General features: G+C 39.6%; 1 protein-coding gene across 10 annotated transcripts in view; it reads left to right on the top strand.

Moving 5' to 3' along the window:
• The window catches only part of snap91a (synaptosome associated protein 91a), a 108,748-nt gene that overhangs the window by 42,524 nt on the left and 46,175 nt on the right, over positions 1 to 20,049 (top strand). For all 10 annotated transcript variants that reach the window (XM_041794457.1, XM_041794456.1, XM_041794454.1 and 7 more), the window contains exons 2-3: positions 10,334 to 10,476; positions 16,361 to 16,436. In XM_041794457.1, coding sequence (XP_041650391.1) covers positions 10,334 to 10,476; positions 16,361 to 16,436 — 219 coding nt within the window. The remainder of the gene's footprint in view (positions 1 to 10,333; positions 10,477 to 16,360; positions 16,437 to 20,049) is intronic.

The following is a 20,049-nucleotide window of genomic DNA, read 5'->3' as shown; positions in this document are numbered from 1 at the left end:
ACATTTCCATAAGTCTTTTTTTCTTACAGTAGGGTGACATTTATCTTTTTCCTCACTTGCTCAGTAGATCTGTCTGCACTGTTCTGCATATTAGAGCTCTGAATGCTGGAGATGTAGTATTAAAATTTCATTTTCATTTAGTTTCATGTTCTGTGATCAAAGTCGACCACAGAGTTTAGCCACATGCTGAACTGAAAGGGCAACAGTCTGCAGCTTTTACTCCTTAGACTCAGTGTCAAAGTCAGTCTAACTGAGATTCATCAGTTAGACTGTCATGAGTTTCATCCACTGTTTTTCTGCAGAGTTGTCCTGCTTTCAGCACTACATAACTTTGGCCACAGTTCTGTCGCAAGAAAATGTGTACAGCTTTCCAGCACTAGCTCACAGTCAGTCAGTTAACCATCTCAGTACTGTTTAATCGAGAGGCTGAAGCTAAGAGGAGGGACAGAACAGCAACGAATGAAGCTGAGAAGAGAAAAAGAGAGTGACCAAGCAAGAAGCCGCACAAAAAGCTACAGAACAACAGCAGAGTGTACATCCCTCCAGTTATGATTCAGAGCAAAACAGCACATAACATCAGGCCGTAGTTGTGTGCGTCATCTAAATCAAAACAGACTGAATTCTTACATCATGTTGCTTTAACTATTGAGAAGCAAATTGATGAAATACATGAAAATAACTAGTAAAATTGTTTGGGAAATAAGTTAAAAAGAAACATGGATTGAACAGATTCTTTTAGTTATTTTTGAATGCTAAAATAATTGCTTCCATTTAAGGATTAACATATTTTATAATTTGCCTGTGGATGAGCAACTAACAGTAAACACATAATTTAACTATCATGAGCTCCTGAAGTACGCCAAACTTTTGCCAAATAGTGGATTATGTTCACATCCCTCTGACAAAGAGATGCATTAGTTTTCATTGGAGTCGTGTCTCTGAGGTCCAAAGTACAGAGAACATTTAGTCCTTTAGCTCTGTATTTCATCAGCTCCTGGAGCAAACAGGAGCTAAAAGCTTGCTGATATTGCTGCACTGTGTTCACCTGCTTGTATAAAGTCTGCCATGGCAGGAATGGGATGAACATTGAGCTTTAGAGCTTTTCAGCCAAAAACAGCTTCCTGTGGCTGGGGACAGCTTTAAGGGGAGCAATGAGCCTGAACTTAAACAGTGGAAATGGAGGTGATAAAACCAGACATAACGGGCTGTAAGACATAAGGACCATCTGTAAAACTGAAGGGAAATGCTCAGGGATTTTCTAGTATCTGTGATAATCACTAAGGATAAAGTCTGTTTCAGAATTTGTAGCTTTTCAGGAGACATAAAAAAAGATCAGTGGTTCTCAACTCTCACTGAGAGCCTGTAATGGGTCATGGGCCTGTTTTCAGTGGGTTGCAAAACACCTTGTTGCAGCAATTGATTTGTCTTTAAAAATTGTCACATTGTATATATTGCATGTGTATTGTTTATTATGTTTATTGTGTTGTAAATATGTTCACACATATTAAGATTGATTTAGAGGGCCAAATATGAGTGCTGTCACAGTGTCAGTTCACTGCATGCTGACTTTCCACTCCAACCAGCCAATCATGGTTGACACTCTGTAACCAGAAGGGTATTAACATTTTTTAAACCGCACCACTACTGTTTGACTTTGACGAAGACGCAATGAGCTTTAAAATGTCAGCCCTCTGCACCTGATCAAATCACATAAAAGTGGAAATAATATCCTCTGCTTCTGATCAAATTGCATAATAGTGAAAAAAGTCATCTGCACCTGATCAAACTGCATGACAGAGGGAATACAATCCTCTGCACCTGATTAAAATGCATAAAAAGTGCAAATATAGCATCATCTGCATCTAATTAAATTGCATTGGATTCAATTGTGAGGTCTATTTTCTTCTTTGGATTTTCCTGGGAGAATGTATCCATTGAAATATCCTTTTTTTTTTTTTGCTGGTACTCAACCTCCACCTGTGGAGGGGCTGAAGGCTAACATACTCCTTTTTCATATATATAGATATTGTTGATTTAAACTAGACTAAAACTTTGAAGGTTTTATAATGATGTGCTTTTCTTTCATCATGTTGTGTTGTGTGAATGTTCTTTCTTAGGTCCAAACTGCTACATTTCTCATTAATTTTATTTGTTTAAAGAGAACATTTTTTGGAAAAACAGATCATGCTTTGTCATCATGGAGTTAGCAGGAGTCATTGCTGCTCCAGCTGAGAACCACAGGCTAGAGTTTTTGGTTCCTCACACCTATTTGAAGCGGTGTTCTCTGTGCCAAGTGCAAAATTTGATATAGTAAATCATTAGCTTTCTATTAATCCAGAGTACAACTGTACGATGTCTTCCCTGGCTTTAAAGATTTTCTACAGAATAACTTATAATATCTCAGTGCTAATAAGCACTGCCAAGGCCAGGACTCAAACAGAAAGCCTGTGTAGCTCCTGCTGAATGAATTCTGAAAGATTTGGGGCATTGTTCAGCCATTGGGTACACAGATCAGATCTAGAAGTTTCCTCATCATGTTATTGTTTTTATTCCTCCAGGTCTTCAGGAATGCATGGTTTGAAATTGTTGTCTATCTTTCTGCATTGCTCATGCAATCCATCATCTTATTATTTGATTATCTATGTTAAATCATTCAGGATATTGGCGGCTGATCCATGCATATTCTTGTTAGTTTGACCCCGTGGGTGAATCTGTGAGTGTGAATGTGCTAGTGCCTGACGAGGACCACATATCGAGCTGCCTTGCACTATCTCTGTTTCTGCTTCTAACTCATGGATGAATAATTGAGAAGGAAGGTGTGGGGGGCAGTGAGTCAGGAGTTCCTGCTGAATTGTTGTGCAGAATCACAATCAGAGCACAGACTCTGCTTTTTCCCTTTAGAGTTATTTTTTCTGTATATTGGAATGTTTCTCAAGATACAATCCTGCACTCTCCCATGTAAACGTTTTTTTTTATTTCATTGAATTCATATTAATTCAAAGTTTTAGCCTTAATGCTCACAATTCCCTCCCTTTGTGCTGTTAGTAAGCAGCATTGTCTCCCAGTATTGAACTAACAGACCTCCTAGTGTTGAACTGCTGTTTGACTGACATGCAGTGCAACTTCAGTCACCTGGCAACAAGACATGCACATGCGTCGTCTCTCTGCGTTCGTCTTCTGCTGTACTCGTGTTCACACATGGCAGTTGGTCGCTCTGACAGTCTGGCGCTGACCCTCGCAGTGAGACACAGTGAGACAGGCAGAGGGTGAGACAGAGACGCCGACAGACGGAGACGGAGAGATGAAAAGCGTAGGATGATGCAGGCTGCTGACTCATCACCCCTGCAGGGATTATCCCTCTCTCTATCTCTCTGTGTGCATGTTTATGAGTGTTTATGTGTCTGTGTATCTGCTGTCTTACTACTGAAGAGGCCGTGCACGGCATTCATTACTGCATGATGAAAGCATGGTAGAGGAAGTGAAGCGCAAGCCGACTCGTAACATAGCCATGAAAGAAAAACGACCTTGAAAGCGTTTTCACATGAATATTCATACTTTCACATTTAAAGCCTCTCTGAGCTATACGCAACTCATTCATGGAAATAGAAACAGGCTTAATGAACCAGAATTAATGATGAAATATCAAGATGGCGGGCTTGGTTACACTGATGTTGGAACACATAATTTAGGAATCATCAGAGGTAATAATGGTAGGGATGTAAACATTTGAAATGTTGTTTATCCACCATATGCTAAATTCAACAAATCACATGCATCCATATGGCAGAGGCTCCTAATCTGCCCACCAGCTATGATAATTCACAAACCTTTGATGGTTTTGCCCTCAGGAGCTCTTTGAGTTTTGATGTCTTTCCCATGAATACCTAGACGTGCAGTCTGCAGGAGCGTGGGATCAAGCCTGTGATGCTCAGATGAGTGAAAACCCTGCTGGTTCTCCTCAGCCAAAACCCCCTCTGTGGCTCAGGTGAAACTGAAGCAACTAAATCATCGCAAAAATGCTGATATGGTAGATCATTCAAGCTCATACTAATAGAACAATCCCTCACAGTCTGTATCTTCAATACATCTTCATTCACTGTTTGCATATGCAATATTAAGTCAATATTTGTCAATATAAGTGAAATAAATCTTTGAGTTAAAGTGTTTAGACATGTGCAGTTCTACTGGTCTCCCCTGTCAGAAACAGCAGAAAAAAGATGTTCCTTCCTGTTAAAATAAATGATGAATGATCTCTGACATCCAAGGAACTGATCTCATTAAAATAATGGACAGTGGCTCTAGACAATAAATCTGATGTGTTTCCATTGGTGGATTTGTGTGTTAATAGAGTTTTCTCCAGCATGAGATCTCCTTTAATAAGAACTGATCTGCCACTGGGTGTGTTTAAGCCTGTGTTAGTTTTTGGGAATCACATTAGAGTCACAGACTCCACCTGTGTTGTAAACAAACACTGCAGTCTCTGCAGGCCTCCTCCACTCTTCCTGTTGCTGTGTCACAGATTTAATTCTCCTTTTCTCTCCTGTCTGTGACTTTGTATATCTGTGTTATTTTCTTTTTCTTTATTTCACAATGAACCTACATCCAGAGATGGGGAGTTACTTATTACATTTATTCAAACTACTGTTACTAAGTAGTGTTTTTTATGTACTTGTACTTTTTTGAGTAGATTTTGAAATCATTAATTTCCTGCCTGTTTTAATTGAGGTCTTACAGAATCTTGAATATTTCCTAAAGTTTTTAAAGACAGAAAAAATCTGCATTTTAATAATTGTTGTGGGATGTGTCATTTTTATGGAGGCTGCCATAGGCTGAAAGTTCAATTACTCAAACTCACCTTAGTACCATGGCTTCATCAACCTCCATGGCTCCTTCTCACTACTACTTCTTGTTTTGAATTAAGGACTCTTGTCAATAAAACAGCACCTCATAAAGCGTATTTATTGGAAAACCAACATTTTGTTTTCATTCATACATTTTTCATAATGAGGGAGAAATTCTGCTTTTTCCAGGCATTTCTCCATCATTATGAAAAATGCATGAATGAAAACGAAACGTTGGTTTCTGTCAAGTACGAACAAAACAAGAAGTAAACAGTGAACTTGGATGGAGCTGGGCGGTGCTGGTCTGGCTTGTCCAGTTGAGAAACTCCAGTCCTGAAAAATGAAGCCAATGTGGTGTGCAAAAATTGCAATACAGCGAGTGTCCAGGAGGAACACCTGAAGTCACATACACAACACACGTTAAAAAGTCTTTTTTACACTAGAAATAAACTTGTGTTACAGCCAACTTACAAGGGGGAAAATTTTTTGTACCACAATCATTTTGATTTTATTCAGGAAGAACCTCGCTGCACACTGATTGGCATGTTTCATTTGATTGACAGATAGCTTGACAGGCAGACGCTACAACCAGAAGGCTAGCTTTAGCAATTGCTTAGCTGACAGGAAGTTGAGCTCAGTGGGTGGTCTTGTCTGCTGTTAGGTTGATCCAAAGTTCGGTTGAAACAGCAATTTCAGTAGGGAGGCCACCACGGATTGGCTTCAAAGCTGTTTGACTCTGCCTATTGTAATCAAACAGCTGATGTCACACAGGCTTTGTCCAATTCTTATTAACTTCTATGGACCTTTCATGTTGTTCTGTTGTTATATTATTATAAATATATTTTGGGAGGAGTACTGCACTTCACTACATTATGTTATCTGTCAGTCCTGTGATTTGAAGGGTGGACCAGTCCAGGATGTACCATTCAATTTCTCCTATGACAGCTATGGTGCTAGCCCCCACAACCCCAAATGGGATTAGCAGTTTGGATGATGGACAAAGGGATGGATGGATGGATTGATGGATGGATGGATGGATGGATGGATGGATGGATGGATGAAGGTGTTTGACTCTTTGCTTGTTGCCTTAGGATGTCATCAAAACCCCTAGAAATCACTGCTCCTGGTCTTGAAAATCTCCAAAAAAGATAACTATTGTTGCTGCTCCTTATTTAACTTTTACACATAAAATATGAATATATGCACATTTTCACTTTGTTTAATCTTTAAAAAAATATAATTTTTGTAAAAGATATTTTTGATAGCAAGGCTGTGTAATTCCTAAACTCCCCTTTTCCTATTTTTATGTGGTGAAAACTAATGATAAGATGTCCAGTGGCTAAGGCATATGGGTAAGAGGTTTTCTGGTGATTTTTGTCTGTATTGATGAAAGCATAAAAAGTCAATATTCACCTCTGATGTGGTTCTCAGTCTGCTGGCAGTAAATGCACAGAGATGAATATGACACTATTAATGAGTCACAGAGCTCTATAGTAGCTGCCCTGAGTCCACCCTGCTCTGCTGAATCAATGCTTTTAAAATGATGCCGCTCATGTTTTCTCTCCCTCCCTGTCCATCACTCTGCACACAGCCACTTATCTCTTTCCTCACACGGTCTCTGACAATCTGCCCTGAGGTGTTCCACAGGAGGATGGCTCTCCTATCTGACAATGAAGAGATATTCTTATAGAGAACAACCTTTATTTCTGACAGACACTGATAAACATATCTCATCAAGGTTTATCGATATCAGTCAATCCAGCCAATCAATTATTTTTATTGTGACAATGAAATCTCATAGCAGTTTACGGAAGAGCAGCTCCAGACCATTCTCTAGCCATCGTTGCTCCACCATGAGTCACAGCATGTAGTCAAGTGATTGTTTTGTTTCTGACATAGATATTTGACATTGGTGTCAGATATCTTAATTATAAAAAGGGTTAACATAGCCTGCCTTATCAGCAGTGGTCTGATGTTTTTAATCCAGCTATGACCTTTGGCCTCAGTCAACAGGCAGCAGCAGATACCACCAAAGTTAAAGTGACCCTCCAAGATGGCAGCATATCTGTGAATCTGCAGTAGAATTTGTCAATAGATATGAAGTGTGCATTAACACAAGGATTTCTGGTGTTTCTGTTGTTTCCCAATAATTACTGGCCTCTGTTAATTGTTGATATTTGCACCAAGGGGATTTTCATGGGAAGGGAGCAATTTTCCACTGAAAATTTTAATAATCCCTTATTTACAAGCATGCTATGGGATATATGCACCAAAGGTGCTTCTTACTTTTCAGAACAGTTTGTGTTGATTTCCGCCTTGAGCATGCTCTGTGGGCTAGTCTTTTGCACAGGTTCCTCAGTCTCAAAAAGCAGCGATATTCTGTTGTGGATCCGGCTTGAAGAGTTTGCTTAACATAGATTTTGATCATTTCTCATTGCTAACCTTAACTCAGTATTGCTTTTAAGTTATTCATTTCATCAGGTGTGCATTTCTTAAAAAAAACAGCTGCAAAACTCTTCTACTGCAAAACCATGCTGTTGTGATGGTGTGGTTAAGCATTCAGGCCTTCCCTGAAGTAGAGGTGTGGATGGGAGCATATGTTGCTTTAAAACATCAGTGCTTTTCAGCATTGGTGGCTTTTGAACTGTGCGCTGATAACAACCCGAGTGGTTCCTCTCCTCTTTAGTCTGCAGGACACGGCATCCATGGGTTCCAGAAAGAATTTCAGATTTTGAAGTCCTCTGACCACAGAACAGTTTTCCATTTTGCCTCAGTCCATTTTTAAATAGCTTTGGCCTAGAGAAGACGTGGCGTTTCTGGATTGTGTTCACATATGGCTTATGCAGCTTTAACTTGCATTTGTGAATGGTACAGTGAACTGTGCTGACAGTGATTTCTGGGAGTGTTCCTGTGCCCGTGCTGTGATTTCCAGTACAGCATCTTTCTAATGCAGTGCCGCCTGGGCCTATAAGATCATGTGCATTCAATATTTATCTTAAGCCCAATCCCTTGTGCACAGAGATTTCTCAAGATTCTCTGAATACTCTGATGATATTATGTACTGTGGATGGTGGGAGATTCAATGTCTTTACAATTTTACGTTGAGGAAATATTTTCTGGAATTGTTCCACAATTTTTTTTTGCAGATTGGTGAACCTGTTCCCAACTTTGAAAGACTCTGCCTCTTTAAAATGCTTATTTTATACTCTGGCATGTTACTGACCTGTTGCCAATTAGTGGTTAATTAATTTGTTGCAAAATGTCCCTTCAGCTGTTTTTCAAACCACTTACTTTTCCAGCCATTTGTTGCCCTGACCCTTCTTTTTTGAGATGTGTAGCTGCCATCAAAACAAAATTAGCTAATATTTTAGTGAAATGTCTCAGTTTCAACATCTGATATGTTGTTTATGTTCTGTGGTGAATGGAATATGGGTTTTATGAGATTTGATATCATTTCAGTCTGTTTTATTTACATTTCACACAGTGCCCCGACTTTTTTGGAATTGCTGTGGTAGTATCAAAATGCATAATTCTGGTATCCTGACAACTGTAGTATGCAGCACAGTTGTAGTCTTAATAGAAAGTTGTAACGAAGTTGACTTTATATTCAGAAGAGCCACTGACAGGTGTGAAGTTTTCCCAAGACGACATCAGATAAGATCTGAACACACATGCATGGTCTGCACTCACAAAGGCTGTGTTGTTTTATCTTTTTTTATTTTGTGGATCAAGTATTAAATTTAAATTTAGTTTGTAATAATGATTAGCATATGTCAACATGAAAACTAAAGCACATCATCAAAAAGTCATTAAAGGTCACATATTTTACCATGTTAAGACAAGTTTATATTGTTCTCAGAGATACTCAAAACATGCCTGTGAAGTTTGTTGCTGAAGAAACATTCCAGTATTGGATTTTTGCATGTCTAAAAATCCCTCTGTTTCAGCCCTGCTCAGAATGAGCTGTTTCTATGTCTGTGGCTTAAAATGTTAATGAGCTGTCTGACTCTGCCCCTGACACCGCCCCTCAGGAAATGGATGTAGCTCTTAATGTAAGTGGCTCTCCTCTAGAGGAGGGCCAACCGAACCTGGGGGGGGGGGGTGCTAACTCACTGACATCATGAGGGGAAAATCTGAGACTGGCTTGTTTCAGCACACATTTTCTGAGAGGTGGAGAAAGAGAGGGGAGGGAATGGATTATCCTGATTCTTGGGGGGATTGAAAATAGACCAGGGGCACACATTTTTGCTAGAAAAGCCTGAAAAAGTGTATTTTGCATAGGAATCATAGAATAGGTCAGATGCAATAACAAACACACTGACTGGCTTTACATAAAAGCTGCAATATATACAACCACAGCTACATACAAGCGCTCACTATTTCTTACAGCAATCAGGGATCTCACTAAAGGGTTTTTTGTTGTTGTTGTTGTTCTTCTGCTTTAACTGTTAATGGCCCTGTCCTCAATCTTTTTAAGGTAGCATTGGAAAGTGTTTTTTTGGGGTTAGTGAAAGCTTGTTTTCAGTGCTTCTTGCTGCTGGTCTCTTTCTGAAGGTTTAGCCTTTAAGAGATAAAACCCTGATGGAGCAATGCAATGTGAATGAGAGACAGGGAAGAGGACTGAAAGGCTGAGAGTAGCATGATAACAAGTGGTTATAGTTTTATCTTGTTTTCATGACCATTAGAATCCTGTTTAAAAAATTTGAAGCTCGATCAATCACCCAGCATCATAAGACATTTTCTCTAAAACACTGTGAGAACCAAATGACCAGTTGGACAAAACCCAGGTGTGTTCCTTGATCTTATTGTGTCTCTCTGACTCTGATCTGCAGGGCTGAAAGTCGCATTTACTTTTTGTTTTCCTCCCTGTGCTGTGGATCATCCTCTCCTCTGCCTGTGCTCGTACACTAATGACTGGCTGCAGAAATGGACAAAGCTATGACTCATATCAGGCAATGGAGGCATAATGTGAAGCACTCTGCTATCATACATTTCACTGAGACAGAAACAGCAGTATCCGGTGCAGTCTTTTCATAAAACTCCTTTGCTTGTCTTGCTGCAGTCCTCTGGCCTAACTCTGATAAATCACCTCTCTTCTTGTAATTTTGACCTCCTGATTAAATGGTATTAAAAATATAACATGCTTTGACATTTTTCTTGCACATCTTTAAGTATGACTATAAAGTCTGAAACAGGTTGATAAACACTGAAAACATATAAAATATCTCATTATATTAACATATGTGAGAACATGTTGTTCCAGTGAATCTGCTGAGGTGAAAATGAGAATGCATGAGAGTACGGAAAAGCAAAGCACACCCCTGTTTGTCATTTCTCACCCATCTGTCTCTTTCTGTTCAATTCTCAGCAGTGGTTTGTGTTGTTGTTACTCGTGTTGTTGCAGCGTTCTGCTCTTGCTGTACCTGTGCTGAATCTCTCCTCTGCTAATATCATCTGACTTCCTGTTTCTCTCGTCCTTGTTGTTTTCTCAGACCTGATCCAGGCCAGCCAGGACTCCACTGTGAACGTCCCCCAGATGGCCGACACGCTGATAGAGAGGGCTGGTAACGCCAGCTGGGTGGTGGTTTTCAAAGCCCTGATCGCCACGCACCACCTCATGGTGCATGGAAATGAGGTGAGATTATTACATAATCCTTATACATGCCACGTCTACAGGAATTGTTATGGTCTCCATGTCTGGTAAAAAGCAGTCAGGGGCAGTGGGCAGGATGTTGTCTCCCCTTGAACATGGTGCATAAATATCCGCCAAAGTGTGGCTGCAGCCTTTAGTTGGACTGGAAAACCATCAGAAATAAAAAAGAGCAGAATTGTATTTCAGCATGTCTGTTTTTGGTCCGTTTTACCAAAGAAATTGCAAAATGATCAAAGATCAACTCCTACAGTATGCACAAAGCATGAGCTGTTAAATCTACACTGTATTATACGTGGAATAGAATAGATATAACAAGATTTTTTTTGTCTGTTGGTGGGGGATTTGTATGCCATTATTAGAGACAGGACAGTTCAGCGGCTCTAAAGAAGAGCTTGAGGCAACAGGTGCTTCTAAAGAAATGTAATAACTGAGGCTGTGGCTGTGGTTTCCAAACACTTCTAGCTAGTTTCCCATTTAAAAAACGAACTCCCATTGATTTATACAGCTATTTTCTACATTCCATTGTCTAGATGTACTATATCAGTGTCATTATACATCTAGGATCATTAGAGTATTTAACTCTGTTGTCTAGGCAGTATGCGGTCAGCTGAAGGTCTGCCTTTCTACAGCCTAGTTTACAGCTCATAATCTGTAATCCAGCCACTGGACTCAGAGCAGTGGAGACACGTTCTCTGGAGTGATGAATCACGCTTCTCCATCTGGCAATCTGATGGATGAGTCTGGGTTTGGCGGTTGCCAGGAGAACGGTACTTGTCTGACTGCACTGTGCCAAGTGTAAAGTTTGGTGGAGGGGGGATTATGGTGTGGGCTTGTTTTTCAGGAGCTGGGCTTAGCCCATTAGTTCCAGTGAAAGGAACTCTGAATGCTTCAGCATAGCAAGAGATTTTGGACAATTCCATGCTCCCAACTTTGTGGGAACAGTTTGGGGATGGCCCCTTCCTGTTCCAACATGACTGTGCACCAGTGCACAAAGCAAGGTCCATAAAGACATGGATGAGAGAGTTTGGTGTGGATGAACTTGACTGGCCTGCACAGAGTCCTGATCTCAACCTGATAGAACCCCTTTGGGATGAATCAGAGCGGAGACTGAGAGCCAGGCCTTCTCGTCCAACATCAGTGTGTGACCTCACAAATGTGCTTCTGGAAGAATGGTCAAAAATTCCCATAAACACACTTCTAAACCCTGTGGGAAGCCTTCCCAGAAGAGTTGAAGCTGTTATAGCTGCAAAGGGTGGACGTCACATTAAACCCTATAGTTTAAGAATGGGATGTCACTTAAGTTTATATGCGAGTCAAGGCAAGTGAGCGAATACTTTTGGCAGTATAGTGTATATATCAGAACTGCAAGTCACAAAGTTTCTGTTCTTTGAAAAGTACCTCCAACAAATACAGAATTTTTAAGAGTAAAACAGTCACTGGTAAATTGAAGACTATAGGGAAAGTTTCTGTTAGATTTTTTTTTTTTTTTTTTTTTGCTCCCCTGGTAAAGTCAATCATCTGTCAACCAGAGGGTCATGGGTCCAATTCACAGTGAATGTGAAGGTAGAGTAAATGGGTAAATGTGACCTTATGGTGTAAAAAGTTTGAGCAGTCAGATGACTCAAAAAGCTCCAACAATCTTAAGTCAATTTACCTTTTTTTTTTTTTTTTTTTTTTACAGCTGATTGAACATCTGTATTATCATTGTACAGCTGCACAATAAAATTTGAAATGCTTTACCTTCAAGCATCTACAGTTACAAACAGCTTGCATTAAAGTGTAAGATCAGGGATGCAGTATTTATTGCACAACATAAAAAAAAAATCACAGCTGACTGTACTGTATTTGTACAGAAAGAAGCAGCTTCCAACAAAGCAACAAATATTTCAAGGTTTCAAGATTTACAACATACAGGGATATGTAGTAAAGGGTATTTTGCACAGTTATAAGGATGAATTGCCATATTGAAGCTAATTACTGCACTAGAAACACATTTTATTAATGAAATCTCCAGTTTGTCCTTGAATTTTGTTAAACCTCATGAGAAACTCCCATTGCTTTACTCCAAGGTTTTCTCTCTACAATTTATTTTCATTTCCTTGATTAACTAGACAGGTGTTAATATAGAGCCTATAAAAAAGACTGAAATGTTTTACCCTTTATTGGTTTTATGAGTCAATCATGGTCAATATAATTTGACTTTTTTTTTTACAAAAAAGAAACAAGTCTTTAATGTCAAACTGAAAACAGATGTCTACAAAGTAATGTCAATTCAATAAAAATATATAATGTTTAATAAGTGATTGCATAAATTTCACCCCTTTAAAGTGACTGATCAAATTCAACAGAAGTCTAGCATATTGGTGCTGTTAGTCTCACAATGAAATGGGGATAACCTGAGTAAAGTGAATGTGTCTCAGTGATAGTAGTATAAAGACACCTGTGTCTGAAAGATCCAGTCACTGGTTAATTGGTATTTCTGGCTACGATTACTCCATGGAGACAAAAGAACACTCCAAGCAACTCAGAGAAGAGGTAATTGAAAAATTTAAGTCAGGGGATGGATACAAAAGATTTCTAAGGCAATGAACATCCCCCGGAGTTCTGTTAACTCAACTACCAAGATCAGGCTGTTCTCACAAACTGAGTGGTCGTGCTAGAAGGAGACAAGTGAGAGAGACCACCAAGACACATATGACTACTCTGAAAGAGTTACAAGCTCACAACAATGCAATATACAACAACTGTTGCCTGGGTTCTCCACCAGTCTAAGCATTATGGGAGAGTGTCAAAAAGAAAGCCTGGACTAAATTTCCCCAAAAGGCATTTGGGAGACTCCATCCTCAAGTGGAAGAAAATTCTTTGGTCTGATAAGACCAAAATGGTGCTTTTTGGCCATCAGACAAAGTTCTATGTTTTTGGGACACTGCAAATCACCACAAACACATCATCCCCACTGTGAAGCATGATGGTGGCAGCACCATGCTGTAGGGATGCTTCTCAGCAGCTGGCTCTAGAAGGCTTGTTAAGGTCGAGGGTAAATGAATGCAGCAAAATGTAGGAAAATCCTGGAGGACAAAATTGATCAGTCTGCAAGAGAACTAAGACTTGAAAGAAGATTTTCAAGCAAGTTAATGACCCGAAGCATGGGAAAGCAACATAGAAATGGTTTAGAGATAAGAGTGAATGTTGTGGAGTGGCCGATTGAAAACCGTTCTTTGACTTGAATTGGATAACAATTTATGCTATAACTTTTTTTTCATTACATGCGTTTATCTGATTGGCATTTCTTTGTAGAAATCTGTTTCACTTTGACATTACAGTTTTTCTTGTGTAAGTCCTAAAAGGCCAAATTCTATTGAACAACACTGATTTATAAAATCAACAAAATGTAAAACATTTGTGGGGGTGAATTCTTTTATAGGCACTGTATGTGCATGCAGCCTTGGAAGCAGCACAGGGACTGACCCTCTGCTCCTTTGTCCTGACCCTCTGACCCCGTTCATGTCCTGACAGTTGACGGATGATAAAGGCTAAGAATTGGCAACAAGGGAGAACTCAGAGAGATAAACAGATGCTGCTTTACTGCCCTCCAAAAGAGCAGGAGGTGCCATTGAAGTGCAGATGACACAAAGGAGACAGATGAGAAAGGAGAAAGTGAAACAGAGAGCAAGATCTCCCTGATGTTTGAGCTCAGATTGGTGTGATACTAGCTCAGAGGGGGGAGGGTCTTATGTGTCACTGAGTCATGAAATCATGTTTGACAGGGCAAAATACAGCATGTTTACAATGTGGTAGTGGTTTATTTTTAGCCTCTGCTGAAAGAGAGAGAGGAGGATGGGAGGTTATGTGTAGCTCACGATTTCTCCAGGGAGGCGTTTCCATTCTGAACCTCCCCTCATGTTATTGTGCTCCACTTTGTGTAAATGGATCCACTGAATAAGCATCATCAGTGTGTGCGGGGGATGTTTTCATGTGTGTCACTGGAGTAAGCGCATTCTCTGCAGAGGAAGCCAGGTGTCTCAACCGTGCTATTTCCTGGTCCTCTCCCTCTGTCTTATCCAGATTAACACCGTTCTGCTCACGACTGCTGCAGCGTTTCTCCTTGAACGCTGGATTTCTATTAAAATAGCTCTAAAAAAAGACGTGTATAGAATCACACCTACACCTTCAGCTACAGGCAGTTTCACAGGTTTGTTGAGCAGCCCTTCAAGAAAGCTGCGAACTTGGAAAGCTTGACTGTCTTATATTTTAGGTAGAGCCATCTGTTTGAAAATTATCATAAGCCAACACGGCTGGAATTTACAGAACCTGTTTATTTATAACTGTAGGTATAATCTGTTGTCATCTCTCGATCAAAGCATGTATGTTTTTACCTTCAGTGGTGTGAAAAGGTAATTTCCCCTCACTGATTTCTTATTATTTCCATTTTTTCACACTTAAATGTTTGAATATTTCATTTATTAAGGGAAAAAAGCCACCCAGACCTACCTGGCTCTATGTGAAGAGGTACCATTTAATAGCTGGTTGGCCTACCTCAGCAGCAACAACTGCAAGCAAGGGTCTTGTGGAGGAATTTTGGTCAACTCTTCTCTTCAGAATTGTTTTAAAACAGCCACTTTTGATGATTTTTGAGCATGAACGGCCTGTTTTAGGTCATGCCACAGCATCTCAATCAGATTTAAATTCAGACTTTGACTTGGCCACTCCAATACCTTTATTTTTTTTAAGCCGTTTATTGGTGGACTTGCTGGTGTGTTTCAGATCATTGTCCTGCTGCATAACCCAAGTGCACCTGAGCTTGAAGTCATGAACTGATGACTGGAAATTCTCCTTCAGGATTTTTTTGCAGAGAGCAGAATTCATGGTTCCATCAGTTATGGAAAGTCTATGTCCTGAAGCAGCAAAGCAGCCCCAGACCATCACACTGCCACCCCCATGTTTGCTGTTAAGTTTTACACTGTAATGGGGCACTTTCCAAAAAGTTAAACTTTTGTCTCCTTAGTCCACAGAGTATTTTCCCAAAACTCTTGGGCATCATCAAGACATTGTTGGCAAATGTGAGACAAGCCTTTGAGTTCAGTTTGGTCAGCAATGGTTTTCATTTTTAAACTCTCCCATGGATGCCATTTTTACCCAGTGTCTTTATGATTGAATCATGAAGGCTGACCTTAGTTGGGTCAAGTGAGGCCTGCACGTCTTGGAGAAATTTTGATAGGCCAGGCCACTCTTGGGTAGGTTCACTTCTGTCCCAAGTTTTCTCCATTTGTGGATAATGGCTCTCAACATGTTTCGCTGGAGTCCCAAAGCCTTAGAAATGGCTGACAGGTGTCAGTGATGATTTTTCTGATCTGTTCTTGAATTTCTTTAGTTTGCAGCAGATGTGTTGCTTTTTGAGCTCTTTTAGCCTGCTTCACTTTGTCAGCAGGTTCTATTAAAGGGATTTCTTGAATCAGATCTGGCAGTAAGCAGGCCAGGGTGTGGCTAGTGAAAATGAACCCAGCTCTCCAAAAAACGTGGTTAATCACAGTTAATTCATGATTTAACAAGAAGAGGCAATTACTTTTTCACACAGGGCCAGATAGGTTTGCAAAACTGCATTTTGCATTTACACTGGTTTTCTCTGTCTTATATTAAAAATTTGTTTAATGATCTGAAACTTTTAAGTGTGGCATATATGCAAATTTTTTTTTAAAAAAAGATAGAAAACAGGGAAAGGAGAACTACTTTTCACATAACTGTATTTTTTATTACTAAAGAGTGCTCATTTTCTTCTGTTTCTGACTGGTTTAAAGTAAGACATCATATATATCATCTCTGACATCTTATGCCTGGAGGAAATCTAACCTCTGTTTCCTTCCTGCAGAAATTCATCCAGTTCCTGTCTTCTCGAAACACTTTGTTCAACCTCGCCAACTTCCTGGACAAAACCGGATCCCATGGTAGGTTTTCTTTCTTTCTTTTCCTACTGTTCCATTTTCTGAATCAGCCCCATATTCAGATTTCGACACTGCCAGTGACTATTCTGTGTTTTTGGCTCCTTCTCCCTCTAACAATGGAGATGTTAAAGAGATGTTTTCACACTTACAAGAGGTGAAACAGCAAAATTCAGAACTGTCACCAACCAGGCGTTTCCTCTATTCATCCTTCAGTTTCAGCTCCCATAATCCCTGCTCCCTTCAATTACGCTCATCTCCATGGAGATACATGCAGTCTCCCATGGTGATAAACACTGGGCTCACAGTCTGTCGTCATGGGCGTTTTGTCTACAAGGCTTACTGAACTATGTGCACAGTTTAGAAAGTCAAATTCTACAAGGACGACATCATCAGGAGGGCATTTTGCACTAACAGTGCTAAGCCTTGTGTTTTACTATAAAAACTCATTCTTATTATGCATTTGTATGTTTTTTAGAAAGACATTTCACATGTCACCAGCATTTTCCTCTCTGAAGTTGTTTATAACAGCATTTCCTTCAGTCTGAACCCACTGTGCCCATTTGCTTGTTTGATAAAAGCCTTGTATTTTGACTTTCCACCATGGCTCAATAAAGGTGCTTTTTGACAGCAGGGACTTCCGCCAGGAACTAGGGGCCTTTTCAGAAACGGTTTATTGACGACAGGAACAAGGTACTAGATTTACATCTAAGGTAGATAATCAACCCATGAGTCCCTGCTCAGGGGGCAGTACTGTCCAACGGCTCTAAGACTACAGGGAGAGGGGCTGCAGGACTGAATGTTTCTGACTGATAACTGATCAATGAACATGCTGATGAATCTTACACCCATTATTAGCACTCAACAGAAAGGTCAAGAGAAATTTCTCTCTGAACTGAAGCGTTCCAGAGAAGAAACAAAATGAAAATGTCTTCATCAGCCTAAACCATGTCTAGTTTAGATCAAGCCTTGGATAATCTAGATTAGTGGTTCTCAACTGGTCTAGCCTCAGCCAACCCCACCCTCCTCCTCAACAGACATTGTGGCCAAGATTTACTTTTCAACCACTGACATTTTTTTCAATGAAAAATGTTGCAATTAAGACCTTAGACAACTCTAAACATATACATGCATGCTCACATTTTATTTCACTTTGTTTTGCCATGTAATTTTTTTTACACAGAGACATTATGACGGGGGAACCAGCTTTTGTATTCCAAGAGAACAGGATAGATAATACAAGATCTCAAGTAAACACCCAGGGCAAACAGACTCAAATAAAACATGTAGATACATGACCACCAAGGACTTCTTTACATCTTTGCTGCACCTTTTATCCAGGTACCAATTCAAGACCCATTTAAAACAGCCCTGTGTTCCACTTTTGGGCCCTGACCCACCATTTGAGAACCACTGATCTAGATGACTGAAAAATGACACATACGTTTCATAAGATTCTGATTATACAGTATATAATAGAGAATAGATACTGTGGCTGTCCTCTGACTCAGACCTCTCATTCCAGTACATCCAAATATGTATAATAAAAAGTGTAAATCACAGAAATTCTAATTAAAATTCAAATTTGGTATCTGCTTAAATGCATGAATATTACATTTGGTCTGTTAAGTATTAGATTTTTTGGCATCTAAATCTTTATAAGTGAATGATCTGATATCTGATGATGAGTCTGATTTACTTTATCTTCTGGAAGCCTGGCTGTATCTGGTGTGTGAGGAAGTGAAAGTAGCCAACCATGCTACACTGCCTATGAAAAGTATTCACCCCTTTGTTTTACCCTTTTTTTTATCTTACAAACCATTCATGGTCAAGATACAGTGCCCTGGAGGGCTCATAAAGGTAGAGGGTAAAATGTACTCAGCAAGAACAGGAAAGTCCTGGAGGACAAACGTATTCAGTCTGCTTATAGACAACAGTTTAAAGTTAAAAGACAACAAGGCGAATGTTCTGGAGTGGCTGAGACAAAGTCCTGACCTCACTCTAATAGAGAATTTGCCGCTGGACTTGTACAGGGGTCTTCACGCCTGATCCCTGTGCAACCAGACAGAGCTTGAGCAGAGTAAAACAGCAGTATCCAGATGTGCAAGCCTCACTGAGACCTATCCACACAGACTCAGTGCTGTGATTGCACCCAGGTGCATCTACTAAATGCTGATTTGAAGAGGCTGAAAATGTATTTAGTCACTTATTTTATATTGCATACATTTTTGACATTCTTTGTAAAAATCTGTTTTCCCTTTGGCATTAAAGGTTTTTTTTGTCAAACATGCCAAATAATGTTGACCATTATTGTATAAAATTGATTCATTGGTAAAACATTTAGAGGGTGAATGCTTTGTACAGGCAATTTGTGCCTGAAAACATGAAATCTGACAGTCTGTTGAGAATGTTTGCCAGTTGTTAAGCCCCTTTGATTTATTATAATAATGTCTGCTCCTCATCTGGTACCTTAACACACAAATCTCCACCTATAACTACGAAATCACAGGATGAGATGGAGTTTATTTCCATTTAGAGAGACACAGCAAAACAAACTGCTGTGAAAGGCTGTTTAAAGCTGGTTTATCACCTCTGTTGGTGCTTGATTCCTATTCAATTTTAGCAACAGCCCAATACAGATGTTTTGTTTAGACCAAGAGTGGAAAAAAGGGGTATATATGTTCCCCATGAGTAGTAGGTCTTTTACCTGGGCTAGATAAGCAAAAGCTGAACCATATTGACAAACTCATGTAAAGACAAGTTAGTGTCAAACTTTAATTCTGAAATACATTTGTGGTGTTTCTATTGATTAACACAGAAACAGCCCTGGCAACAACACTGGGTGGTATTTGTACAAACCTGTGTTGCAAGCATGGTGCATAGTTTTGGTATTTAGACTTGTTAAAACCGGGACCTGGTCTGTTAAAAACGTCTGTAGATACAGTATTTGTTTGTTGGGACATGGAGCTTTAAGCCAGGATGGTCCCGCTAAACTTGAGATGGTCATGGCATGGTCAACTTCAAGTAAAACTCGATGTGACTGAAGGTTTGAGGAATCAGCCTGAACATGTGATGTCTTCATATATTGGGTTATGTGTGGCTTAAAGAGAGGATAAAAAATGTAAAGAGAGAAACTTTGGAGATGATTCAAGTTTATTTTCATACATTTGCGATAGCTGTGTCCTCCTGCTTTCAGTCTTCATGCTGGGCTGGAGAAATATCTGGATTTCAAATGATTCAGCTTTAAGAGCCAGCTTAAGTCTTGTTCGTGCATAATTAGAAATAAAACAGGATTATTAAATGATGTAAATGTTGAAAACAAACACACCTTGATTTGATAACAGTAAGAGCTGGTAATATTTGATATTTTTGGATACAGAGCACATCTCTCAATGATGTTTAACACATGTGGAATATTTTTTTGATGTTTTCACATTTACCTTTTCTAACTGAACATAGTATTTCTTTATGGTATTGTGGATGAGATTAAGTGCAAGTCTAAGAGACCAAGTCCTGATTAAATGTAGCTGAATGGTTAAAGCCAGAATCGATACTAAGTAAAGGGTTGTTTGAAAGCCAAAAGGGCTGGATCTTATTTTCAAACTGAGCCAAATGACCT

This window comes from Cheilinus undulatus, linkage group 8 (assembly GCF_018320785.1).
Source record: "Cheilinus undulatus linkage group 8, ASM1832078v1, whole genome shotgun sequence".
Taxonomy (NCBI): Eukaryota; Metazoa; Chordata; class Actinopteri; order Labriformes; family Labridae; genus Cheilinus; species Cheilinus undulatus.
The sequence above is the reverse complement of the archived record's forward strand: the minus strand, read 5'-3'. Positions and strand labels throughout refer to the sequence as shown.